Here is a 27,247-nt window from a genome sequence, read left to right as displayed (position 1 = left end):
CTGCACAGGGGACAACACACTTATCTCTTTTATCATGTCGCCAGTCTCTGACCATCTCCTGTACCATGTCCCCAGTCTCTGACCATCTCCTGTACCATGTCGCCAGTCTCTGACCATCTCCTGTACCATGTCCCCAGTCTCTGACCATCTCCTGTACCATGTCCCCAGTCTCTGACCACCTCCTGTACCATGTCCCCAGTCTCTGACCATCTCCTGTACCATGTCCCCAGTCTCTGACCATCTCCTGTACCATGTCACCAGTCTCTGACCATCTCCTGTACCATGTCCCCAGTCTCTGACCACCTCCTGTACCATGTCGCCAGTCTCTGACCATCTCCTGTACCATGTCCCTAGTCTCTGACCATCTCCTGTACCATGTCCCCAGTCTCTGACCACCTCCTGTACCATGTCGCCAGTCTCTGACCATCTCCTGTACCATGTCCCCAGTCTCTGACCATCTCCTGTACCATGTCCCCAGTCTCTGACCACCTCCTGTACCATGTCGCCAGTCTCTGACCACCTCCTGTACCATGTCCCCAGTCTCTGACCATCTCCTGTACCATGTCCCCAGTCTCTGACCACCTCCTGTACCATGTCGCCAGTCTCTGACCACCTCCTGTACCATGCCGCCAGTCTCTTACCACCTCCTGTACCATGTCGCCAGTCTATTACCACCTCCTGTACCATGTCCCCAGTCTCTGACCATCTCCTGTACCATGTCCCCAGTCTCTGACCACCTCCTGTACCATGTCGCCAGTCTCTGACCACCTCCTGTACCATACCGCCAGTCTCTGACCACCTCCTGTACCATGTCCCCAGTCTCTGACCCTCTCCTGTACCATGCCGCCAGTCTCTGACCATCTCCTGTACCATGCCGCCAGTCTCTGACCACCTCCTGTACCATGTCCCCAGTCTCTGACCACCTCCTGTACCATGCCGCCAGTCTCTGACCACCTCCTGTACCATGCCGCCAGTCTCTGACCACCTCCTGTACCATGCCGCCAGTCTCTGACCACCTCCTGTACCATGCCGCCAGTCTCTGACCACCTCCTGTACCATGCCGCCAGTCTCTTACCACCTCCTGTACCATGTCCCCAGTCTCTGACCCTCTCCTGTACCATGTCGCCAGTCTCTGACCCTCTCCTGTACCATGCCGCCAGTCTCTGACCCTCTCCTGTACCATGTCGCCAGTCTCTGACCCTCTCCTGTACCATGCCGCCAGTCTCTGACCACCTCCTGTACCATGCCGCCAGTCTCTGACCACCTCCTGTACCATGCCGCCAGTCTCTGACCATCTCCTGTACCATGTCCCCAGTCTCTGACCATCTCCTGTACCATGTCCCCAGTCTCTGACCACCTCCTGTACCATGTCGCCAGTCTCTGACCATCTCCTGTACCATGTCCCTAGTCTCTGACCATCTCCTGTACCATGTCCCCAGTCTCTGACCACCTCCTGTACCATGTCGCCAGTCTCTGACCATCTCCTGTACCATGTCCCCAGTCTCTGACCATCTCCTGTACCATGTCCCCAGTCTCTGACCACCTCCTGTACCATGTCGCCAGTCTCTGACCACCTCCTGTACCATGTCCCCAGTCTCTGACCATCTCCTGTACCATGTCCCCAGTCTCTGACCACCTCCTGTACCATGTCGCCAGTCTCTGACCACCTCCTGTACCATGCCGCCAGTCTCTTACCACCTCCTGTACCATGTCGCCAGTCTCTTACCACCTCCTGTACCATGTCCCCAGTCTCTGACCATCTCCTGTACCATGTCCCCAGTCTCTGACCACCTCCTGTACCATGTCGCCAGTCTCTGACCACCTCCTGTACCATACCGCCAGTCTCTGACCACCTCCTGTACCATGTCCCCAGTCTCTGACCCTCTCCTGTACCATGCCGCCAGTCTCTGACCATCTCCTGTACCATGCCGCCAGTCTCTGACCACCTCCTGTACCATGTCCCCAGTCTCTGACCACCTCCTGTACCATGCCGCCAGTCTCTGACCACCTCCTGTACCATGCCGCCAGTCTCTGACCACCTCCTGTACCATGCCGCCAGTCTCTGACCACCTCCTGTACCATGCCGCCAGTCTCTGACCACCTCCTGTACCATGCCGCCAGTCTCTTACCACCTCCTGTACCATGTCCCCAGTCTCTGACCCTCTCCTGTACCATGTCGCCAGTCTCTGACCCTCTCCTGTACCATGCCGCCAGTCTCTGACCCTCTCCTGTACCATGTCGCCAGTCTCTGACCCTCTCCTGTACCATGCCGCCAGTCTCTGACCACCTCCTGTACCATGCCGCCAGTCTCTGACCACCTCCTGTACCATGCCGCCAGTCTCTGACCACCTCCTGTACCATGCCGCCAGTCTCTGACCACCTCCTGTACCATGCCGCCAGTCTCTGACCACCTCCTGTACCATGTCCCCAGTCTCTGACCATCTCCTGTACCATGCCGCCAGTCTCTGACCACCTCCTGTACCATGCCGCCAGTCTCTGACCACCTCCTGAACCATGTCCCCAGTCTCTGACCATCTCCCGTACCATGTCCCCAGTCTCTGACCACCTCCCGTACCATGTCCCCAGTCTCTGACCACCTCCTGTACCATGTCCCCAGTCTCTGACCACCTCCTGTACCATGTCCCCAGTCTCTGACCACCTACTGTACCATGTCCCCAGTCTCTGATCATCTCCCGTACCATGTCCCTAGTCTCTGACCACCTCCTGTACCATGTCCCCAGTCTCTGACCATCTCCTGTACCACGTCCGCAGTCTCTGACCATCTCCTGTACCATGTCCCCAGTCTCTGACCATCTCCTGTACCATGTCCCCAGTCTCTGACCATCTCCTGTATAAAAACAGTCATTTTCGGTATCGGTGCTGTTTCAGTATCGATTTTTCATTTTCGGCACCAAAAACCCATTCGGTGCATCCCTAATTTTGAGGTTTAATACCGTATACACACGACCGGACTTTCCGGCAGACTAGATCCGACAGGATTAGTCTGTCGGACAATTTGAACATGTGTGGGCTAGTCCGACTGCTTTTTATAAAAAAAAAATCAGAAGGACCTAGAAGTAGAACATGTTTCAAATCTGTCCAACGGACTAAAAATCAGGAAAACCGTTCATCTGTGTGCTGGTCCGATGGACCAAATACGACGCAAGGGAAGCTATTGGCTACTGGCTGTTGAACATCCTTGTTTAGTCCCGTATACGTCACCACGTTCAAAACAAACAGACTTTTGTACGGACTTAGTCCGGTCGTGTGTGGCCAAGTCTGTTCGTTCAGAAAGTCCGTCGGGAAGTCCGGTCCTGTGTATGCGGCATAAGGGTTTTAAGATTTAAATGGTGAGATGTCCCCAAGTTCCATGAAAGCCAAAACTCCAAAATGTCACTCCTCTCCACCCCTGACCTCTTTTATTCAATTCTTGATTGTCTTTATTTGGTATTCCGGAATCTTTACATTTAATACCTGCCTATGTTATTGAAAATGATGATACATTATGAAGTGTGAGTGTGCTGGTTGGTTGAACCATGTCCATCTCTCTTCCCAGTAAATTTAGCCACCAGAATATTGTGCGTTGTATTGGCGTCAGTCTGCAGGATCTGCCGAGATTCATTCTACTGGAACTGATGGCTGGAGGAGATCTGAAGTCCTTCCTACGACAGACACGACCCAGACTGGTGAGAGGAACAGATGCCCCCATTGATGGTTGTTTCATTGTCTCCAATGCATTCATAGGATGTGTCAGAGAGATACTTGGAATCCCGATAATCAGTGGTGTGATATTGGAGAATTTCAAACCAGTTCCTGAGACTCAATGGTCCCAGTGAGACCCCTCTTGTCTGACAGGGTCACCCTACCGGGAGCACCCAGAGTCAGAATCCAGAACAAACATAAAGAAAACTAGCACAAAAGGGAGTCCAATAAAGCTTTAATTTTACATATAATAACTGAATAAAACATCCTGCACATTTTGGGGGCCTGAACAGCCCCCTATATTTCATCAGGGCTCTTCTCCTACCAGATAGTCTAGTTCTCTTCCCAGATGTCCCTCTCTTCTTCCCAGACATTCTCCACTTCTTTCCAGATGTTCCTCTTCTTTTCTCTCACATTCCTCTTCTCCTCCCAGATATCCCTCTTCTCTTCCCTGATGTTCCTCTTATCAGGCATCCTTATTGTAGATGTTCCTCCTCTCTTTCCAGATGTTCCTCTTCTCTTCCCTGATGTTCACTTTCTCATCCCAGATGATCTTCTTATCAGGCATCCTTATTCTAGATGTCCCTCTTCTCTTCCCAGAAGCCACTCTTCTGTTTCCTGGTGTTCCTCTTCTCTTTCCAGAAGTTCCTCTTCTCTTCCAAATTGTTCCTCTTCTCTTCCCAGATTTTACTCTTCTCTTCTAAGGCATCCTTATTTTTCCAGATGTCCTCCCTCTCTTCCCAGAAGCCCTCTTCTCTTCCCAGACGTCTTTCTTCTCTTCCCAGACGTCTCTCTTCTCTTCCCAGACATCTCTCTTCTCTTCCCAGACATCCCTCTTCTCTTCCCAGATGTCCCTCTTCTTTTCCCAGATTTTACTCTTCTCTTCGAGGGCATCCTTCTTTTTCCAGATTTCCTCCCTCTCTTCCCAGAAGCCCTCTTCTCTTCCCAGACGTCTCTCTTCTCTTCCCAGACGTCTCTCTTCTCTTCCCAGAAGTCTCTCTTCTCTTCCCAGAAGCCCTCTTCTCTTCCCAGACGTCTCTCTTCTCTTCCCAGACGTCTCTCTTCTCTTCCCAGAAGTCTCTCTTCTCTTCCCAGACATCCCTCTTCTCTTCCCAGATGTCCCTCTTCTCTTCCCAGATGTTAGTCTTCTCAGGCATCCTTCTTCTTATTCTAGATATCCCTGTATCCCCAAGACTAACCCTCCCTGTAACCCCAACACTGACCCTCCATGTAATCCCAACATTAACCCTCTCTGTAATCCCAAAACTGACCCTCCCTGTAACCTCAACACTAACCCTCCCTGTAATCCCAACACTAACCCTCCCTGTAATCCCAACACTAACCCTCCCTGTAATCCCAACACTAACCCTCCCTGTAATCCCAACACTAACCCTCCCTGTAATCCCAGCACCAACCCTCCCTGTAATCCCAACACTAACCCTCCCTGCAATCCCAACACCAACACTCCCTGCAATCCCAACACCAACACTCCCTGTAACCCCAACACTAATCCTCCCTGTAATCCCAACACTAACCCTCCCTGTAATCCCAACACTAACACTCCCTGTAACCCCAACACTAACCCTCCCTGTAATCCCAACACTGACCCTCCCTGTAATCCCAACACTGACCCTCCCTGTAACCCCAACACTGACCCTCCCTGTATCCCCAACACTAACCCTCCATGTAATCCCAACACTAACCCTCCCTGTAATCCCAACACTAACACTCCCTGTAACCCCAACACTAACCCTCCCTGTAATCCTAACACTGACCCTCCCTGTAATCCCAACACTGACCCTTCCTGTAATCCCAACACTGACCCTCCCTGTATCCCCAACACTAACCCTCCATGTAATCCCAACACTAACCCTCCCTGTAATCCCAACACTAACACTCCCTGTATCCCCAACACTAACCCTCCATGTAATCCCAACACTAACCCTCCCTGTAATCCCAACACTGACCCTCCCTGTAATCCCAACACTGACCCTCCCTGTAATCCCAACACTGACCCTCCCTGTAATCCCAACACTAACACTCCCTGTATCCCCAACACTAACCCTCCATGTAATCCCAACACTAACCCTCCCTGTAATCCCAACACTGACCCTCCCTGTAATCCCAACACTGACCCTCCCTGTAATCCCAACACTGACCCTCCCTGTAATCCCAACACTGACCCTCCCTGTATCCCCAACACTAACCCTCCATGTAATCCCAACACTATCAGAGTTTGTTCTATAATCCGGATAACATACAAGCCGCACTCACAGTTTCAACGTAATGTGACTTTCATTTGAAGTGTTTTGCTGGAGTCGCTCACGGTGGGATCTCTTGCTTGGTCTTAAATGATGTCCAGGACCCCAAGCAACAAAGTCTGGGACATGTTATGGCTGAGTGTGTCCCTTCATTGTCACCAGCCTAGGACTTCTCCGTGGATTGCTGTGGAGAATTCTTTTGGCCTTCTGAAATCGAATGGATTCTTCTAATGCTGCATAGACACGGTTCGGAATGTCTGACAACAAATGTTGGACGTGAGCTTGTTGTCGGGAAAATCCAACAACAAATGTTGGCTAGCAGGCTCTCAAATTTTCCGACAGCAAAACTTGTTTGTTGGAAATTCCGACCTTGTGTGGGCTCCATCGGTCTTTTTCCATCGGAATTTCCGACAAACAAAATTTGAGATCTGGATCTAAAATTTTCCGACAACAAAATCCGTTGTCGGAAATTCCAGGCGTGTGTACGCGATTCCGACGCACAAAGTTCCACGCATTGCTCGGAATCAAGCAGAAGAGCCGCACCGGCTATTGAATTTCATTTTTCTCGGCTCGTCCTACGTCTTGTACGTCACCGCGATCTTGACATTCGGAATTTCCGACAACATTTGTGTGACCGTGAGCGTGCAAGACAAGTCTGAGCCAACATCCTTGGGAAAAAAATCCAGGATTATGTTGTCGGAATGTGCGATTGTTTGTACACGGCATTAGACATACAGCATATAGTCATATAGTCAACAGTTTGTGGACACCTGACTATCACATCTCCCCCCCCATGGCCATTGACTTTGAGTTGCCCCCTTTGTGGCTGTATCAGCCTGGTGTTGGATGAGAAGACTTGGCTTGCATGTCAGGTCCCACGTTCGGCACCAAAAATAAGATCTGGCTTGCAATTGGCATTACATGTCCTCCCAAAGGTGTTCAGTAGGATTGAGGTCCGGGCTCTGTGCGGGACAATAGAAAGTTGCCCCCAACCCTGGCCTTTAATATGGCGTTGTCCCACCTCCACCTCCTTATGGCCATTATTATGGAGCTGTCCTTCCCCCTTTGTAACCAGAAGATTTTGGAGTGTGTGGGAATGTGTGCCCGTTTGTGAGCTCAGGTACTGATGTTGGATCAGAAGATCTGGATCATGCATTGAGCCTCACATTGAGCAACAAAAAAAAGAAGACATTGGGCCTCATGTTGGGCACCAAATAAAAACCTTGCTCACTCATTGGGCCTCACGGTGGGATCCAAAACGAAAGACCCGGCTCACTCATTGGGCCTTATGGTGGGCACCAAAAAGGAAGGCCTGGCTCACTCATTGGGCCTCACCTTGGGCACCAAATAAAGACCCTGCTCACTCATTGGGCCTCACCTTGGGCACCAAATAAAGACCCTGCTCACTCATTGGGCCTTATGGTGGGCACCAAAAAGAAAGACCTTGCTCACTCATTGGGCCTCACGGTGGGATCCAAAACGAAAGACTCGGCTCACTCATTGGGCCTTATGGTGGGCACCAAAAAGAAAGGCCTGGCTCACTCATTGGGCCTCACCTTGGGCACCAAATAAAGACCCGGCTCACACATTGGGCCTTACTTTGGGCACCAAAAAACAAGACCTGGCTCACCATCTGCGTTCAAATTCATCTTAAAGGTGGTCAGTAGGGATGAGGTCAGGGCTCTCTGCAGGCCACTAAAACCAGGAAATGATTAAAGTCGAGGGGGTGGGGTGGGGGGCGATTTTCTGTGTCTAATTTCACCTTATTTCAAATCAAGAGTAGAAGGAAAGCCTCCAAAATTGCCAACACAATTGGCAGGTGTATGGCCAGCAGTGCAGACTTGGGAGGACAGTCCTTGGGTGGAAGGGAGAATCCATAAACTTTCATCTCTTTGCAGAGCCAGCCGTCCTCTCTCAGTATGCTGGACCTGATCAACGTGTCCCGAGACATCGCAATGGGCTGCAAGTACCTGGAGGAGAACCACTTCATTCACAGGTAACCAATCCAGGGAGACGGACAGTGAAGGCCGAGAGATTAACAATTAAAGTGATCATTCCTCCATAAATAACTCCCTCCTCCATCAGTACAGACCACCCTCAGTACAGACCAACCCCCACCCTCAGTACAGACCCCCCTCAGCACAGACTACCCACTCCATCAGTACAGACCCCCCTCAGTACAGACCACCCCCCTCCATCAGTACAGACCCCCCTCAGTACAGACCAACCCCCTCCATCAGTACAGACCACCCCCCTCCATCAGTACAGACCCCCCTCAGTACAGACCACCCCCCTCCATCAGTACAGACCACCCTCAGTACAGACCAACCCCCACCCTCAGTACAGACCCCCCTCAGCACAGACTACCCACTCCATCAGTACAGACCACCCCCCTCCATCAGTACAGACCCCCCTCAGTACAGACCACACCCCTCCGTCAGTACAGACCCCCCTCAGTACAGACCACCCCCTCCATCAGTACAGACCACCCCCCTCCATCAGTACAGACCCCCCTCAGTACAGACCACCCCCTCCATCAGTACAGACCCCCCTCAGTACAGACCACCCTCCTCATCAGTACAGACCCCCCTCAGTACAGACCACCCCCCTCCGTCAGTACAGACCCCCCTCAGTACAGACCACCCCCTCCATCAGTACAGACCCCCCTCAGTACAGACCACCCTCCTCATCAGTACAGACCCCCCTCAGTACAGACCACCCCCCTCCGTCAGTACAGACCCCCCTCAGTACAGACCACCCCCCTCCGTCAGTACAGACCACCCTCAGTACCGACCAACCCCAACCCTCAGTACAGACCACCCTCAGTACAGACCACCCCCCTCCATCAGTACAGACCACCCTCAGTACAGACCACCCTCCTCCATCAGTACAGACCCCCCTCAGTACAGACCAACCCCCTCCATCAGTACAGACCACCCCCCTCCATTAATACAGACCACCCCCCTCAGTACAGACCACCCCCCTCCATCAGTACAGACCACCCCCTCCATCAGTACAGACCCCCCTCAGTACAGACCACCCCCCTCCATCAGTACAGACCCCCCTCAGTACAGACCACCCTCCTCATCAGTACAGACCCCCCTCAGTACAGACCACCCCCCTCCATCAGTACAGACCCCCCTCAGTACAGACCACCCCCCTCCATCAGTACAGACCCCCCTCAGTACAGACCACCCCCCTCCGTCAGTACAGACCCCCCTCAGTACAGACCAGCCCCCTCCATTAGTACAGACGACCCCCCATCAGTACAGACCACCCCCCTCCATCAGTACAGACCACCCCCTCCATCAGTACAGACCCCCCTCAGTACAGATCACCCCCCTTCATCAGTACAGACCCCCCTCAGTACAGACCACCCTCAGTACAGACCAACCCCCACCCTCAGTACAGACCCCCCTCAGTACAGACCACCCACTCCATCAGTACAGACCCCCCTCAGTACAGACCACCCCCCTCCATCAGTACAGACCACCCCCTCCATCAGTATAGACCACCACCCTCCATCAGTACAGACCACCCCCTCCATCAGTACAGACCCCCCTCAGTACAGATCACCCCCCTCCATCAGTACAGACCCCCCTCAGTACAGACCAGCCCCCTCCATCAGTACAGACCCCCCTCAGTACAGACCACCCCCCTCCATCAGTACAGACGACCCCCCCATCAGTACAGACCACCCTCCTCCATCAGTACAGACCACCCCCTCCATCAGTACAGACCCCCCTCAGTACAGATCACCCCCCTCCATCAGTACAGACCCCCCTCAGTACAGACCACCCTCCTCATCAGTACAGACCCCCCTCAGTACAGACCACCCCCCTCCATCAGTACAGACCCCCCTCAGTACAGACCACCCCCCTCCGTCAGTACAGACCCCCCTCAGTACAGATCACCCCCCTCCATCAGTACAGACCCCCCTCAGTACAGACCACCCCCCTCCATCAGTACAGACCCCCCTCAGTACAGACCACCCCCCTCCATCAGTACAGACCCCCCTCAGTACAGACCACCCCCCTCCATCAGTACAGACCCCCCTCCTCATCAGTACAGACCCCCCTCAGTACAGACCACCCCCCTCAGTACAGACCACCCCCCTCCATCAGTACAGACCCACCTCCATCAGAACCGACCATCCCCCCCCCCCCTCAGTACAGACCACCCGCCTCCATCAGTACAGTCCCCCCTCAGTACAGACCAACCCCCTCCATCAGTACAGGACCACCCCCTCCATCAGTACAGACCCCCCATCAGGACAGACCACCCCCCTCCATCAGTACAGACCACCCCCCTCCATCAGTACAGACCCCCCATCAGGACAGACCACCCCCCCTCCATCAGTACAGACCACCCCCCTCCATCAGTACAGATCCCCCTCAGTACAGACCACCCCCCTCCATCAGTACAGACCACCCCCCTCCCTCAGTACAGACCCCCCATCAGGACAGACCACCCCCCTCCATCAGTACAGACCCCCCTCAGTACAGACTAACCCCCTCCATCAGTACAGACCACCCCCCCTCCATCAGTACAGACCCCCCCTCAGTACAGACCACCCTCAATACAGACCACCCCCCTCCATCAGTACAGACCCCCCTCAGTACAGACCACCCCCCTCCATCAGTACAGACCCCCCTCCATCAGTACAGACCACCCTCAGTACAGACCACCCCCCTCCATCAGTACAGACCCCCCTCAGTACAGACCACCCCCCTTCATCAGTACAGACCCCCCTCAGTACAGACCACCCTCCTTATCAGTACAGACCCCCCTCAGTACAGACCACCCCCCTCCGTCAGTACAGACCCCCCTCAGTACAGACCAACCCCCTCCATCAGTACAGACCCCCCTCAGTACAGACCACCCCCCTCCATCAGTACAGACCACCCCCCTCCATCAGTACAGACCCCCTTCAGTACAGACTAACCCCCTCCATCAGTACAGACCACCCCCCCTACATCAGTACAGACCCCCCTCAGTACAGACCACCCCCCTCCGTCAGTACAGACCCCCCTCAGTACAGACCAACCCCCTCCATCAGTACAGACCCCCCTCAGTACAGACCACCCCCCTCCATCAGTACAGACCACCCCCCTCCATCAGTACAGACCCCCCTCAGTACAGACTAACCCCCTCCATCAGTACAGACCACCCCCCCTACATCAGTACAGACCCCTCTCAGTACAGACCACCCCCTCCATCAGTACAGACCCCCCTCAGTACAGACCACCCCCCTCCATCAGTACAGACCACCCTCAGTACAGACCACCCCCCTCCATCAGTACAGACCCCCCTCAGTACAGACCACCCCCTCCATCAGTACAGACCCCCCTCAGTACAGACCACCCCCCTCCATCAGTACAGACCCCCTCAGTACAGACCACCCCCCTCCATCAGTACAGACCCCCGTCAGTACAGACCACCCCCTCCATCAGTACAGACCCCCCTCAGTACAGACCACCCCCCTCCATCAGTACAGACCCCCCTCAGTACAGACCACCCTCCTCCATCAGTACAGACCCCCCTCAGTACAGACCACCCTCCTCCATCAGTACAGACCCCCCTCAGTACAGACCACCCCCCTTCATCAGTACAGACCCCCCTCAGTACAGACCACCCTCCTTATCAGTACAGACCCCCCTCAGTACAGACCACCCCCCTCCGTCAGTACAGACCCCCCTCAGTACAGACCACCCCCCTCCATCAGTACAGACCACCCCCCTCCATCAGTACAGACCCCCCTCAGTACAAACCACCCCCCTCCATCAGTACAGACCACCCCCCTCCGTCAGTACAGACCCCCCTCAGTACAGACCACCCCCCTCCATCAGTACAGACCACCCCCCTCCATCAGTACAGACCCCCCTCAGTACAAACCACCCCCCTCCATCAGTACAGACCCCCCTCCATCAGTACAGACCACCCCCCTCCATCAGTACAGACCCCCCTCAGTACAAACCACCCCCCTCCATCAGTACAGACCCCCCTCCATCAGTACAGACTAACCCCCTCCATCAGTACAGACCCCCCTCAGTACAGACTAACCCCCTCCATCAGTACAGACCACCCCCCCTACATCAGTACAGACCCCCCTCAGTACAGACCACCCCCCTTCATCAGTACAGACCCCCCTCAGTACAGACCACCCTCCTTATCAGTACAGACCCCCCTCAGTACAGACCACCCCCCTCCGTCAGTACAGACCCCCCTCAGTACAGACCACCCCCCTCCATCAGTACAGCCCACCCCCCTCCATCAGTACAGACCCCCCTCAGTACAAACCACCCCCCTCCATCAGTACAGACCAACCCCCCCAGTACAGACCACCCCCTCCATTAGTACAGCCCCCCCTCAGTACAGACCACCCCCCTCCATCAGTACAGACCCCCCCTCAGTACAGACCACCCCCCTCCATCAGTACAGACCCCCCTCAGTACAGACCACCCCCCTCCATCAGTACAGACCCCCCTCAGTACAGACCAACCCCCTCCATCAGTACAGACCACCTCCTCCATCAGTACAGACCCCCCCTCAGTACAGACCAACCCCCACCCTCAGTACAGACCACCCCCCTCCATCAGTACAGACCCCCCTCAGTACAGACTAACCCCCTCCTTCAGTACAGACCACCCCCCTACATCAGTACAGACCCCCCTCAGTACAGACTAACCCCCTCCTTCAGTACAGACCACCCCCCTCCATCAGTACAGACCCCCCTCAGTACAGACCACCCCCCTCCATCAGTACCGACCACCCCTCCATCAGTACAGACCCCCCTCAGTACAGACCACCCCCCTCCATCAGTACAGACCACCCTCAGTACAGACCACCACCCTCCATCAGTACAGACCACCCCTCCATCAGTACAGACCCCCCTCAGTACAGACCACCCCCCTCCATCAGTACAGACCACCCTCAGTACAGACCACCCCCCTCCATCAGTACAGACCACCCCCCTCCATCAGTACAGACCACCCCCCTCCATCAGTACAGACCCCCCTCAGTACAGACCACCCCCCTCCATCAGTACCGACCACCCCTCCATCAGTACAGACCCCCCTCAGTACAGACCACCCCCCTCCATCAGTACAGACCACCCTCAGTACAGACCACCCCCCTCCATCAGTACCGACCACCCCTCCATCAGTACAGACCCCCCTCAGTACAGACCACCCCCCTCCATCAGTACAGACCCCCCTCAGTACAGACCACCCCCCTCCATCAGTACAGACCCCCCTCAGTACAGACCACCCCCCTCCATCAGTACAGACCCCCCTCAGTACAGACCACCCCCCTCCATCAGTACAGACCCCCCTCAGTACAGACCACCCACCTCATCAGTACAGACCCCCCCTCCTCATCAGTACAGACCCCCCTCAGTACAGACCACCCCCCTCAATACAGACCACCCCCTCCATCAGTACAAACCCCCCTCAGTACAAACCACCCCCCTCCATCAGTACAAACCCCCCTCAGTACAGACCACCCCCCTCCATCAGTACAGACCCCCCTCGGAACAGACCACCCACCTCATCAGTACAGACCCCCCTCAGTACAGACCACCCCCCTCCGTCAGTACAGACCCCCCTCAGTACAGACCACCCCCCTCCATCAGTACAGACCCCCTCAGTACAGACCACCCCCCTCCATCAGTACAGACCCCCCTCAGTACGGACCACCCCCCTCCATTAGTACAGACCCCCCCTCAGTACAGACCAACCCCCTCCATCAGTACAGACCCCCTCAATACAGACCACCCCCCTCCATCAGTACAGACCCCCCTCAGTACAAACCACCCCCCTCCATTAGTACAGACCCCCCCTCAGTACAGACCAACCCCCTCCATCAGTACAGACCCCCCTCAGTACAGACCACCCCCCTCAATACAGACCACCCCCTCCATCAGTACAAACCCCCCTCAGTACAAACCACCCCCCTCCATCAGTACAAACCCCCCTCAGTACAGACCACCCCCCTCCATCAGTACAGACCCCCCTCGGAACAGACCACCCACCTCATCAGTACAGACCCCCCTCAGTACAGACCACCCCCCTCCGTCAGTACAGACCCCCCTCAGTACAGACCACCCCCCTCCATCAGTACAGACCCCCTCAGTACAGACCACCCCCCTCCATCAGTACAGACCCCCCTCAGTACGGACCACCCCCCTCCATTAGTACAGACCCCCCCTCAGTACAGACCAACCCCCTCCATCAGTACAGACCCCCTCAATACAGACCACCCCCCTCCATCAGTACAGACCCCCCTCAGTACAAACCACCCCCCTCCATTAGTACAGACCCCCCCTCAGTACAGACCACCCCCCTCCATCAGTACAGACCCCCCTCAGTACAGACCACCCCCCTCCATCAGTACAGACCCCCCTCAGTACAGACCACCCCCCTCCATCAGTACAGACCCCCCTCAGTACAGACCACCCCCCTCCATCAGTACAGACCCCCCTCAGTACAGACCACCCCCCTCCATCAGTACAGACCCCCCTCCTCATCAGTACAGACCCCCCTCAGTACAGACCACCCCCCTCAATACAGACCACCCCCTCCATCAGTACAAACCCCCCTCAGTACAAACCACCCCCCTCCATCAGTACAAACCCCCCTCAGTACAGACCACCCCCCTCCATCAGTACAGACCCCCCTCGGAACAGACCACCCACCTCATCAGTACAGACCCCCCTCAGTACAGACCACCCCCCTCCGTCAGTACAGACCCCCCTCAGTACAGACCACCCCCCTCCATCAGTACAGACCCCCTCAGTACAGACCACCCCCCTCCATCAGTACAGACCCCCCTCAGTACGGACCACCCCCCTCCATTAGTACAGACCCCCCCTCAGTACAGACCAACCCCCTCCATCAGTACAGACCCCCTCAATACAGACCACCCCCCTCCATCAGTACAGACCCCCCTCAGTACAAACCACCCCCCTCCATTAGTACAGACCCCCCCTCAGTACAGACCAACCCCCTCCATCAGTACAGACCCACTCAATACAGACCCCCCTCCTCCATCAGTACAGACCCCCCTCAGTACAGACCACCCCCTCCATCAGTACAGACCACCCTCCTCCATCAATACAGACCACCCTCAGTACAGACCACCCCCCTCCATTAATACAGACCCCCTCAGTATAGACCACCCCCCTCCATCAGTACAGACCCCCCTCCTCCACACTCCTCTCCTGTACATACCGCTCACTGTCATATCCTCCACACTCCTCTCCCTCACCTGTGCATACTTCTCACTTTTATACCATCCATACTCCTCTTCTATGCCCCTTACCCACAAAAAAGTTATTTTAAATGATATTGAATATCCTCAATGTTACCCGCTCTAGAATGGACTCACTTTTGTTAGTTTAACTAAAGAAAATCTTCTCAGTCCTCATATTTGTTCTGCCCCATTATTAGTACTCATTTAACCCCTTCAATCCCGGGCACTCACCCCCGCCCAGTTTTCAGCGCTGTCACATTTTGAATGACAACTACGCGGTCATGTAACACTGTAACCATGTAAAATTATTTATCATATTCTTCACACAAATAGAGATTTCTTTTGGTGCTATTTAATCACTTCTGGGTTTTTTATTTTTTTCCTTAAAAAATGAAAATTTTGAAAAAAATAAAGTTTTTTCTCAGTTTCTGTCAGTAAATTTTGTAAATAAGTATTTTTTTCTCCTTCACTGATGGGCACTGATAGGCTGCACTGATGAGCACTGAAATGAGGCTCTGATGGGTGGCAGTGCTGGGCACTGATGGGGTGGCACTGGTAGGCACAGATAGGCGGCACTGCTGAGGACAAATAGACGACACGGATAGCACTTACTGACTGGCATCACTAATGGACACTGATTGCTGGCACTGGTGAGCACTCACTTCTGGCACTGTGGGCGCTTTATTGTAATCAGTGCCCTGATTACATGCCTAGATGTCCTCTGTGAGGAGATGCCGCTGATTGGCTCTCCTCTCCTCACACTCTTGTCAGTGTGAGGAGAGGAGAGCTGATTACCAGCATCTCTGCGTTTACATGGGACCGGCTGTGATTGGACACCGCCGATCACATGGTTAAAGAGATCGACCATTCTGGGCACCGTCATATGACGTCCACCCAGAACGAGAGTCGCACCGCTGTCATTTGAAGTGGTTACTTTTGTTCCTTTGTACTATTGTGATGTATAGAGGGACACGGGGGTGTCCGCTACTCTGAATATACCACTGGTAAAAAAAAGTGTCCCTGGAAATATTTTTAAAATGTTGACAACTATGCACTTGGGCACTGCCCGAGGGCCACAGGGTCAGTAGGGGGCCCCATGAGAGGCTCCTGGGATCCTGTGATATTAAATCAGTAGTAAACTTCACTAACTTTACTACTTTTTAGAGGCCCTCTCTTACCCCTCTCTCATCCCCCCCTCTCTCATCATCCCTCCCTTACCCCTCTCTCATCCCCCTCTCTCTCTCTCTCTCTCTCTCTCTCTCTCTCTCTGTCATCCTCCCTCCCTTACCCCTCTCTCACCTCTCCTCTCTCTCTTTTATCCTCCCTCCCTTACCCCTCACCCCTTTCTCATCCCCCCTCTTTCTCTCATCCTTCCTCCCTTACCCCTCACCCCTCTCTCATCCCCCCTCTCTCTCTCATCCTTCCTCCCTTACCCCTCACCCCTCTCATCCCCCCTCTCTCTCTCATCATCCCTCCCTTACCCCTCTCTCATCCCCCTCTCTCTCTCTCTCATCATCCTTCCCTTACCCCTCTCTCATCCCCCCCTCTCTCTCTCTCTCTCTCTCTCTCTCTCTCTCATCATCCCTCCCTTACCCCTCACCCCTCTCTCATCCCCCCCCCTCTCGCATCCTTCCTCCCTTACCCCTCACCCCTCTCTCATCTCTCCTCTCTCTCTCTTATCCTCCCTCCCTTACCCCTCACCCCTCTTTCATCCCCCCTCTCTCTTTCTCACAGTGGCGTCACTAGGGTTGGTGTCACCTGGTGCGGTTGGTGTCTCCCCCCCCCCCCACCAACTATAGTCCCCCCTCAGTACAGACCCCCTCCACTAACTACAGACCCTCCTTCCACAGTATAGATCCCCCTCCATCAATATAGACCCCCCTCCCTCAGTATAAACCTCCCCCATCAGTACAGAAACCCCTTCAGTGTAGACCCCTGCATCAGTACAGACACCCCCACCTCGGTGCAGACCCCCATCAGTACAGACACCCCCACCTCAGTGCAGACCCCCCAGCATTACAGAAACCCCCCTCAGTGCAGGCCCCCCTCAGTACAGACACCCCCACCTCAGTGCAGACCCCCCCAACAGTACAGACACCCCTCCTCAGTGCAGACCCCGCCAGTGTAGACCACCCAACAGTGCAGCCCCCACTCAGTTACAGACACCCCCCTTAGTGCAGACCCCCCTCAGTGCAGACCCCCCTCAGTTACAGACCCCCTTCAGTGCAGACCCCCTTCAGTGCAGACACCCCCCAGTGCAGACCCCCCAGTCCAGACTCCCCCAGCAGTGTAGATCCCCCCCAGCAGTGCAGACACCCCCCAGCAGTACAGACACCCCCCCAGTGCAGACCCCCCCAGCAGTACAGACACCCCCCAGTGCAGACCCCCCTCAGTACAGACACCCCCCTCTGTGCAGACCCCAGTGCAGACACCCCCCCCCCCCCAGTGCAGACCTCCCCAGCAGTACAGACAGCCCCCTCCGTACAGACCCCCCAGTACAGACACCCCCCCCCCTTTACAGATCTCAGAACAGCAGATAATCAAACACACACGGCGGTGTGTGTCCCTCGAGCTCGGGCTCCTCCTCCTCTGTGGATGTAAACAGAGAGAAGGGGGAGGCGGCTTCATTCCGCTCCGCTGAGGGACACATCCGTGGCGTGGGACTGTGCAGCGGGCGGTGTTAGCGGTGCCGATACCCTGGGGTGTCACCCGGGTGTGACCCGCACCCTCAGCACCTGCCTAGCAATGCCACTGCTCTCTCATCCTCCCTCCCTTACCCCTCACCCCTCTCTCATCCCCTTTATCTCTCTCTCTCATCCTCCCTCCCTTACCCCTCACTCCTCTCTCATTTAATTTGTTATAACAAAACATTGTTTGCATTTTTATTTATTTTTATAAAAAGCCTCACCAAAATCCCCAGCGCCAGCCCCATGAATTTCCTAATCCGCATGTAGGGTATATAATAAAAATCGAATCATATATAAACAGTATATAATATGTGATACTAATTTATGAATAATAAATAAGTAAAATAATCTGGGATTATAAGGCGCGTTGTGAGCGGTCTCACAACGATCTCAGCGTTTGATGGTTGTAATAAGAACCCGTGTGCGCGTCACAGCGCGCTATTGATAGAAGGTGACCTTATTAAATCGATCGATCACTTCCTTTCAGGGACATCGCTGCGAGGAACTGTCTGCTGACATGCCAGGGGCCCGGCAGAATCGCGAAGATCGCCGACTTCGGAATGGCTCGCGACATTTACAGGTAATCTTCCTACAAGGACGCCATATTAAGGGAAAGAGGTCATGTGACTTCCTGAATACAAAATAAATATTTTGGATAATTATGACAAAGTTCATCACCTGGGAAAAGGATGAGTGATGACATCACAAATGATAATGAAAGTTCTTAGACTTTACCTGTAAAGAGAACCTGTCATGGCCGGGCTTATAAAGGATCTGACCATCCGGACGATAGAATGGCGACCATTTGTGGACTGCAGTCTTTAAGTCATTCCACAGATTTTCAATAGGGTTTCAGTCTGGGCTCTGACTAGGCCATGCAAGGACATTACCTGCCTTCTCCTCCAAGCACTGTGTGCTCATTGGAGGACATTTTCCTCCTTCTTCTCCAATCGCTGTGTGCTCATTGGTAAACATTTGCGGCCTTCTCCTTCAACCCCTGTGTGCTCATTGGTGGAATTCCCCGCCTTCTCCTCCAACCACTGTGTGCTCATTGGTGGAATTCCCTGTCTTCTCCTCCAACCACTGTGTACTCCTTGGTGGATATTTTCCGCCTTCTCCAACCACTGTGTGCTCATTGGTGGACATTCCTGCCTTCTCCTCCAACCACTGTGTGCTCATTGGTGGACATTCCTGCCTTCTCCTCCAACCACTGTGTACTCATTGGTGAACATTCCCCTCCTTCTCCTCCAACCACTGTGTGCTCATTGGTGAACATTCCCCTCCTTCTCCTCCAACCACTGTTTGCACATTGGTGGAATTCCCTGCGTTCTCCTTCAACCACTGTGTGCTCATTGGTGGAATTCCCCGCCTTCTCCTCCAACCACTGTGTGCTCATTGGTGGATATTTCCCGCCTTCTCCACCAACTACTGTGCGCTCATTGGTGGATATTTCCCGCCTTCTCCATCAACTACTGTGTGCTCATTGGTGGATATTTCCCGCCTTCTCCATCAACTACTGTGTGCTCATTGGTGGATATTTCCCGCCTTCTCCATGAACTACTGTGTGCTCATTGGTGGATATTTCCCGACTTCTTCATCAGCTACTGTGTGCTCATTGGTGAACATTCGCGGTCTTCTCCTTCAACGCCTGTGTGCTCATTGGTGGATATTTCCCGCCTTCTCCTCCAACCACTGCGTGCTCATTGGTGGACATTCCTGCCTTCTCCTCCAACCACTGTGTGCTCATTGGTGGAAATCCCCGCCTTCTCCTCCAACCACTGTGTGCTCATTGGTGGACATTCCTGCCTTCTCCTCCAACCACTGTGTGCTCATTGGTGGACATTCCTGCCTTCTCCTCCAACCACTGTGTGCTCATTGGTGGACATTCCTGCCTTCTCCTCCAACCACTGTGTGCTCATTGATGGACGTTCCCCGCCTTCTCCTCCAGCCACTGTGTGCTCATTGGTGGACGTTCCCCGCCTTCTCCAACCACTGTGTGCTCATTGGTGGACATTCCTACCTTCTCCTCCAACCACTGTGTGCTCATTGGTGGACATTCTCCAACTTCTTCTCCAACCTCTGTGTGCTCATTGGTGGACATTCCCGCCTTCTCCTCCAACCACTGCGTGCTCATTGGTGGACATTCCTGCCTTCTCCTCCAACCACTGTGTGCTCATTGGTGGAAATCCCCGCCTTCTCCTCCAACCACTGTGTGCTCATTGGTGGACATTCCTGCCTTCTCCTCCAACCACTGTGTGCTCATTGATGGACGTTCCCCGCCTTCTCCTCCAGCCACTGTGTGCTCATTGGTGGACGTTCCCCGCCTTCTCCAACCACTGTGTGCTCATTGGTGGACATTCCTGCCTTCTCCTCCAACCACTGTGTGCTCATTGGTGGACGTTCCCCGCCTTCTCCAACCACTGTGTGCTCATTGGTGGACATTCCTACCTTCTCCTCCAACCACTGTGTGCTCATTGGTGGACATTCTCCAACTTCTTCTCCAACCTCTGTGTGCTCATTGGTGGACATTCCTGCCTTCTCCTCCAACCACTGTGTGCTCATTGGTGGAATTCCCCGTCTTCTCCAACCACTGTGTGCTCATTGGTGGATATTTCCCGCCTTCTCCAACCACTGAGCGCTCATTGGTGGACATTCCCCGCCTTCTCCAACCACTGTGTGCTCATTGGGATTCCTGCCTTCTCCTCCAACCACTGTGCACTTATTGGTGAACATTCCCCGCCTTCTCCTCCAACCACTTTTTGCACATTGGTGGAATTTCCCACCTTCTCCATCAACTACTGTGTGCTCATTTTTGGATATTTCCCACCTTCTCCATCAACTACTGTGTGCTCATTTTTGGATATTTCCCGCCTTCTCCATCAACTACTGTGTGCTCATTGGTGGATATTCGCGGCCTTCTCCTTCAACCCCTGTGTGCTCATTGGTGGACATTCCCAGCCTTCTCCATCAACTACTGTGTGCTCATTGGTGGATATTTCCCGCTTTCTCCATCAACTACTGTGTGCTCATTGGTGAACATTCGTGGCCTTCTCCTTCAACCCCTGTGTGCTCATTGGTGGATATTTCCCGCCTTCTCCTCCAACCACTGTGTGCTCATTGGTGGAATTCCCCACCTTCTCCTCCAACCACTGTGTGCTCATTGGTGGAATTCCCCGTCTTCTCCTCCAACCACTGTGTGCTCATTGGTGGACATTCCTGCCATCTCCTCCAACCACTGTGTGCTCATTGGTGGAATTCCCCGTCTTCCCCAACCACTGTGTGCTCATTGGTGGATATTTCCCGCCTTCTCCAACCACTGAGCGCTCATTGGTGGAATTCCCCGCCTTCTCCAACCACTGTGTGCTCCTTGGTGGATATTTCCCACCTTCTCCAACCACTATGTGCTCATTGGTGGACATTCCTGCCTTCTCCTCCAACCACTGTGCGCTCATTGGTGAACATTCCCCGCCTTCTCCTCCAACCACTGCATGCTCATTGGTGGAATTCCCCGCCTTCTCCTCCAACCACTGCATGCTCATTGGTGGAATTCCCCACCTTCTCCTCCAACCACTGTGTGCTCATTGGTGGAATTCCCCGCCTTCTCCTCCAACCACTGTGTGCTCATTGGTGGACATTCCTGCCTTCTCCTCCAACCACTGTGTGCTCATTGGTGGAATTCCCCGTCTTCTCCAACCACTGTGTGCTCATTGGTGGATATTTCCCGCCTTCTCCAACCACTGAGCGCTCATTGGTGGAATTCCCCGCCTTCTCCAACCACTGTGTGCTCCTTGGTGGATATTTCCCGCCTTCTCCAACCACTGTGTGCTCATTGGTGGACATTCCTGCCTTCTCCTCCAACCACTGTTTGCACATTGGTGGAATTCCCTGCATTCTCCTCCAACCACTGTGTGCTCATTGGTGGAATTCCCCACCTTCTCCTCCAACCACTGTGTGCTCATTGGTGGAATTCCCCGTCTTCTCCTCCAACCACTGTGTGCTCATTGGTGGACATTCCTGCCATCTCCTCCAACCACTGTGTGCTCATTGGTGGAATTCCCCGTCTTCCCCAACCACTGTGTGCTCATTGGTGGATATTTCCCGCCTTCTCCAACCACTGAGCGCTCATTGGTGGAATTCCCCGCCTTCTCCAACCACTGTGTGCTCCTTGGTGGATATTTCCCACCTTCTCCAACCACTATGTGCTCATTGGTGGACATTCCTGCCTTCTCCTCCAACCACTGTGCGCTCATTGGTGAACATTCCCCGCCTTCTCCTCCAACCACTGCATGCTCATTGGTGGAATTCCCCGCCTTCTCCTCCAACCACTGCATGCTCATTGGTGGAATTCCCCACCTTCTCCTCCAACCACTGTGTGCTCATTGGTGGAATTCCCCGCCTTCTCCTCCAACCACTGTGTGCTCATTGGTGGACATTCCTGCCTTCTCCTCCAACCACTGTGTGCTCATTGGTGGAATTCCCCGTCTTCTCCAACCACTGTGTGCTCATTGGTGGATATTTCCCGCCTTCTCCAACCACTGAGCGCTCATTGGTGGAATTCCCCGCCTTCTCCAACCACTGTGTGCTCCTTGGTGGATATTTCCCGCCTTCTCCAACCACTGTGTGCTCATTGGTGGACATTCCTGCCTTCTCCTCCAACCACTGTTTGCACATTGGTGGAATTCCCTGCATTCTCCTCCAACCACTGTGTGCTCATTGGTGGAATTCCCCGCCTTCTCCAACCACTGTGTGCTCATTGGTGGATATTTCCTGCCTTCTCCATCAACTACTGTGTGCTCATTGTTAAACATTTGCGGCCTTCTCCTTCAACCCATGTGTGCTCATTGGTGGAATTACCCGCCTTCTCCTCCAACCACTGTGTGCTCATTGGTGGAATTTCCCGCCTTCTCCAACCACTGTGTGCTCATTAGTGGAATTCCCCACCTTCTCCAACTACTGTGTGCTCATTGGTGGAATTTCCCGCCTTCTCCAACCACTGTGTGCTCATTAGTGGAATTCCCCGCCTTCTCCAACCACTGTGTGCTCATTGGTGGATATTTCCTGCCTTCTCCATCAACTACTGTGTGCTCATTGGTAAACATTTGCGGCCTTCTCCTTCAACCCATGTGTGCTCATTGGTGGAATTCCCCGCCTTCTCCTCCAACCACTGCATGCTCATTGGTGGAATTCCCCACCTTCTCCTCCAACCACTGTGTGCTCATTGGTGGAATTCCCCGCCTTCTCCTCCAACCACTGCATGCTCATTGGTGGAATTCCCCGCCTTCTCCTCCAACCACTGCGTGCTCATTGGTGGAATTTCCCGCCTTCTCCTCCAACCACTGTGCACTCATTGGTGGATATTCCCCGCCTTCTTCTCCAACCACTGTGTGCTCATTGGTGGAATTCCCAGCCTTCTCCAACCACTGTGTGCTCATTGGTGGAATTCCCAGCCTTCTCCAACCACTGTGTGCTCATTGGGATTCCTGCCTTCTCCTCCAACCACTGTGCACTCATTGGTGAACATTCCCCGCCTTCTCCTCCAACCACTTTTTGCACATTGGTGGAATTCCCCGCCTTCTCCAACCACTGTGTGCTCATTGGTGGATATTTCCCACCTTCTCCATCAACTACTGTGTGCTCATTTTTGGATATTTCCCACCTTCTCCATCAACTACTGTGTGCTCATTGGTGGATATTCGCGGCCTTCTCCTTCAACCCCTGTGTGCTCATTGGTGGACATTCCCAGCCTTCTCCATCAACTACTGTGTGCTCATTGGTGGATATTTCCCGCTTTCTCCATCAACTACTGTGTGCTCATTGGTGAACATTCGTGGCCTTCTCCTTCAACCCCTGTGTGCTCATTGGTGGATATTTCCCGCCTTCTCCTCCAACCACTGTGTGCTCATTGGTGGAATTCCCCACCTTCTCCTCCAACCACTGTGTGCTCATTGGTGGAATTCCCCGTCTTCTCCTCCAACCACTGTGTGCTCATTGGTGGACATTCCTGCCTTCTCCTCCAACCACTGTGTGCTCATTGGTGGAATTCCCCGTCTTCTCCAACCACTGTGTGCTCATTGGTGGATATTTCCCGCCTTCTCCAACCACTGAGCGCTCATTGGTGGAATTCCCCGCCTTCTTCAACCACTGTGTGCTCCTTGGTGGATATTTCCCGCCTTCTCCAACCACTATGTGCTCATTGGTGGACATTCCTGCCTTCTCCTCCAACCACTGTGCGCTCATTGGTGAACATTCCCCGCCTTCTCCTCCAACCACTGTTTGCACATTGGTGGAATTCCCCCGCGTTCTCCTCCAACCACTGTGTGCTCATTGGTGGAATTTCCCGCCTTCTCCAACCACTGTGTGCTCATTAGTGGAATTCCCCGCCTTCTCCAACTACTGTGTGCTCATTGGTGGATATTTCCTGCCTTCTCCATCAACTACTGTGTGCTCATTGGTAAACATTTGCGGCCTCCTCCTTCAACCCATGTGTGCTCATTGGTGGAATTCCCCGCCTTCTCCTCCAACTACTGCATGCTCATTGGTGGAATTCCCCACTTTCTCCTCCAACCACTGTGTGCTCATTGGTGGAATTCCCCGCCTTCTCCTCCAACCACTGCATGCTCATTGGTGGAATTCCCCGCCTTCTCCTCCAACCACTGTGTGCTCATTGGTGGAATTTCCCGCCTTCTCCTCCAACCACTGTGCACTCATTGGTGGATATTCCCCGCCTTCTTCTCCAACCACTGTGTGCTCATTGGTGGAATTCCCCGCCTTCTCCAACCACTGAGTGCTCATTGGTGGATATTTCCTGCCTTCTCCAACCACTGTGTGCTCATTGGTGGATTTCCCGCCATCTCCAACCACTGAGTGCTCATTGGTGGCATTCCCCGCCTTCTCCAACCACTGTGTGCTCATTGGTGGACATTCCTGCCTTCATCTCCAACCACTGTGTGCTCATTGATGGACGTTCCCCGCCTTCTCCTCGAGCCACTGTGTGCTCATTGGTGGACGTTCTCCGCCTTCTCCAACCACTGTGTGCTCATTGGTGGACATTCCTACCTTCTCCTCCAACCACTGTGTGCTCATTGGTGGACATTCTCCAACTTCTTCTCCAACCTCTGTGTGCTCATTGGTGGACATTCCTGCCTTCTCCTCCAACCACTGTGTGCTCATTGGTGGACATTCCCCGCCTTCTCCTCCAACCACTGTGCTCATTGGTGGACATTCTCCACCTTCTTCTCCAACCGCTGTGTGCTCATTGGTGGACATTCCTGCCTTCTCCTCCAACCACTGTGTGCTCATTGGTGGACATTCCTGCCTTCTCCTCCAACCACTGTGTGCTCATTGGTGGACATTCCTGCCTTCTCCTCCAGCCACTGTGTGCTCATTGGTGGACATTCCCCGCCTTCTCCTCCAACCACTGCATGCTCATTGGTGGAATTCCCCGCCTTCTCCTCCAACCACTGCATGCTCATTGGTGGAATTCCCCGCCTTCTCCTCCAACCACTGTGTGCTCATTGGTGGAATTCCCCGCCTTCTCCTCCAACCACTGTGCGCTCATTGGTGGATATTCCCCGCCTTCTCCTCCAACCACTGTGTGCTCATTGGTGGACATTCCTGCCTTCTCCTCCAACCACTGTGTGCTCATTGGTGGAATTCCCCGTCTTCTCCAACCACTGTGTGCTCATTGGTGGATATTTCCCGCCTTCTCCAACCACTGAGCGCTCATTGGTGGACATTCCCCACCTTCTCCAACCACTGTGTGCTCCTTGGTGGATATTTCCTGCCTTCTCCAACCACTGTGTGCTCCTTGGTGGATATTTCCTGCCTTCTCCAACCACTGTGTGCTCATTGGGATTCCTGCCTTCTCCTCCAACCACTGTGCACTCATTGGTGAACATTCCCCGCCTTCTCCTCCAACCACTTTTTGCACATTGGTGGAATTCCCCGCCTTCTCCAACCACTGTGTGCTCATTGGTGGATATTTCCTGCCTTCTCCATCAACTACTGTGTGCTCATTTTTGGATATTTCCCGCCTTCTCCATCAACTACTGTGTGCTCATTGGTGGATATTCGCGGCCTTCTCCTTCAACCCCTGTGTGCTCATTGGTGGACATTCCCAGCCTTCTCCATCAACTACTGTGTGCTCATTGGTGGATATTTCCCGCTTTCTCCATCAACTACTGTGTGCTCATTGGTGAACATTCGTGGCCTTCTCCTTCAACCCCTGTGTGCTCATTGGTGGATATTTCCCGCCTTCTCCTCCAACCACTGTGTGCTCATTGGTGGAATTCCCCACCTTCTCCTCCAACCACTGTGTGCTCATTGGTGGAATTCCCCGTCTTCTCCTCCAACCACTGTGTGCTCATTGGTGGACATTCCTGCCTTCTCCTCCAACCACTGTGCGCTCATTGGTGGAATTCCCCGTCTTCTCCAACCACTGTGTGCTCATTGGTGGATATTTCCCGCCTTCTCCAACCACTTTTTGCACATTGGTGGAATTCCCCGCGTTCTCCTCCAACCACTGTGTGCTCATTGGTGGAATTCCCCGCCTTCTCCAACCACTGTGTGCTCATTGGTGGACATTCCCAGCCTTCTCCATCAACTACTGTGTGCTCATTGGTGGATATTTCCCGCTTTCTCCATCAACTACTGTGTGCTCATTGGTGAACATTCGTGGCCTTCTCCTTCAACCCCTGTGTGCTCATTGGTGGATATTTCCCGCCTTCTCCTCCAACCACTGTGTGCTCATTGGTGGAATTCCCCGTCTTCTCCTCCAACCACTGTGTGCTCATTGGTGGAATTCCCCGCCTTCTCCTCCAACCACTGTGTGCTCATTGGTGGACGTTCCCCGCCTTCTCCAACCACTGTGTGCTCATTGGTGGACATTCCTGCCTTCTCCTTCAACCACTGTGTGCTCATTGGTGGACATTCCCCGCCTTCTCCTCCAACCACTGTGTGCTCATTGGTGGACATTCCTGCCTTCTCCCCCAAGCACTGTGTGCTCATTGGTGGAATTCCCCACCTTCTCCAACCACTGTGTGCTCATTGGTGGATATTTCCCGCCTTCTCCGACCACTGTGTGTTCATTGGTGGACATTCCCCGCTGTGTCACCTCCATGGCCAAATTAATAGTCATGGAGATGACAACTCCATTTTTTTTGCCCACAGGTATGGAATGGGATCTCCAATAACCTCAAACAGGCATGACGGTGACGTGTCCGGAGACTTTTTCCCATATTGCATTTAATGGTTTATGTTTTTTGTTCTTTCTTTGTCCGATTTATAAAAGGGGGTCGGATGTTTTGCTCCTCACAGGAAATAGTTGGTTTCCCACCTTTTCATTTT

General features: G+C 53.7%; 2 protein-coding genes across 2 annotated transcripts in view; one reads left to right on the top strand and one right to left on the bottom strand.

Annotated features, from left to right (window-relative positions):
* LOC143990067 (ALK tyrosine kinase receptor-like) overlaps nt 1-27,247 on the top strand; it is a gene marked incomplete at its 3' end in the record, with an annotated part of 272,016 nt that overhangs the window by 226,486 nt on the left and 18,283 nt on the right. Inside the window, 3 exon segments of the mRNA XM_077490277.1 lie at nt 3,557-3,686; nt 7,862-7,959; nt 18,390-18,482. Coding sequence (XP_077346403.1) covers nt 3,557-3,686; nt 7,862-7,959; nt 18,390-18,482 — 321 coding nt within the window.
* On the bottom strand, nt 4,036-7,612 carry CCDC70 (coiled-coil domain containing 70). The gene is made up of 4 exons (XM_077488856.1): nt 7,594-7,612; nt 4,636-4,829; nt 4,451-4,597; nt 4,036-4,164 (listed from the first exon to the last, which is right to left on the bottom strand). The coding sequence occupies exons 1-4, from the start codon at nt 7,610-7,612 to the stop codon at nt 4,036-4,038; spliced, it is 489 nt and encodes a 162-aa protein (XP_077344982.1).

Source organism: Lithobates pipiens, unplaced genomic scaffold (assembly GCF_037356315.1).
Source record: "Lithobates pipiens isolate NorthernLeopardFrog02 unplaced genomic scaffold, aLitPip1_a1.2 Scaffold_18, whole genome shotgun sequence".
Classification (NCBI taxonomy): Eukaryota; Metazoa; Chordata; class Amphibia; order Anura; family Ranidae; genus Lithobates; species Lithobates pipiens.
The sequence above is the reverse complement of the archived record's forward strand: the minus strand, read 5'-3'. Positions and strand labels throughout refer to the sequence as shown.

What these genes read in the sequence shown, in the direction of transcription:
- CCDC70 (XM_077488856.1), bottom strand. An exon ending in ACGTCTGGGAAGAGAAGAGG is followed by an intron (nt 4,598 to 4,635) that starts GCTTCTGGGAAG and finishes TGGAAAAAGAAG; the next exon opens with GATGCCCTCGAAGAGAAGAG. An exon ending in ACGTCTGGGAAGAGAAGAGG is followed by an intron (nt 4,165 to 4,450) that starts GCTTCTGGGAAG and finishes ATGCCTGATAAG; the next exon opens with AGGAACATCAGGGAAGAGAA.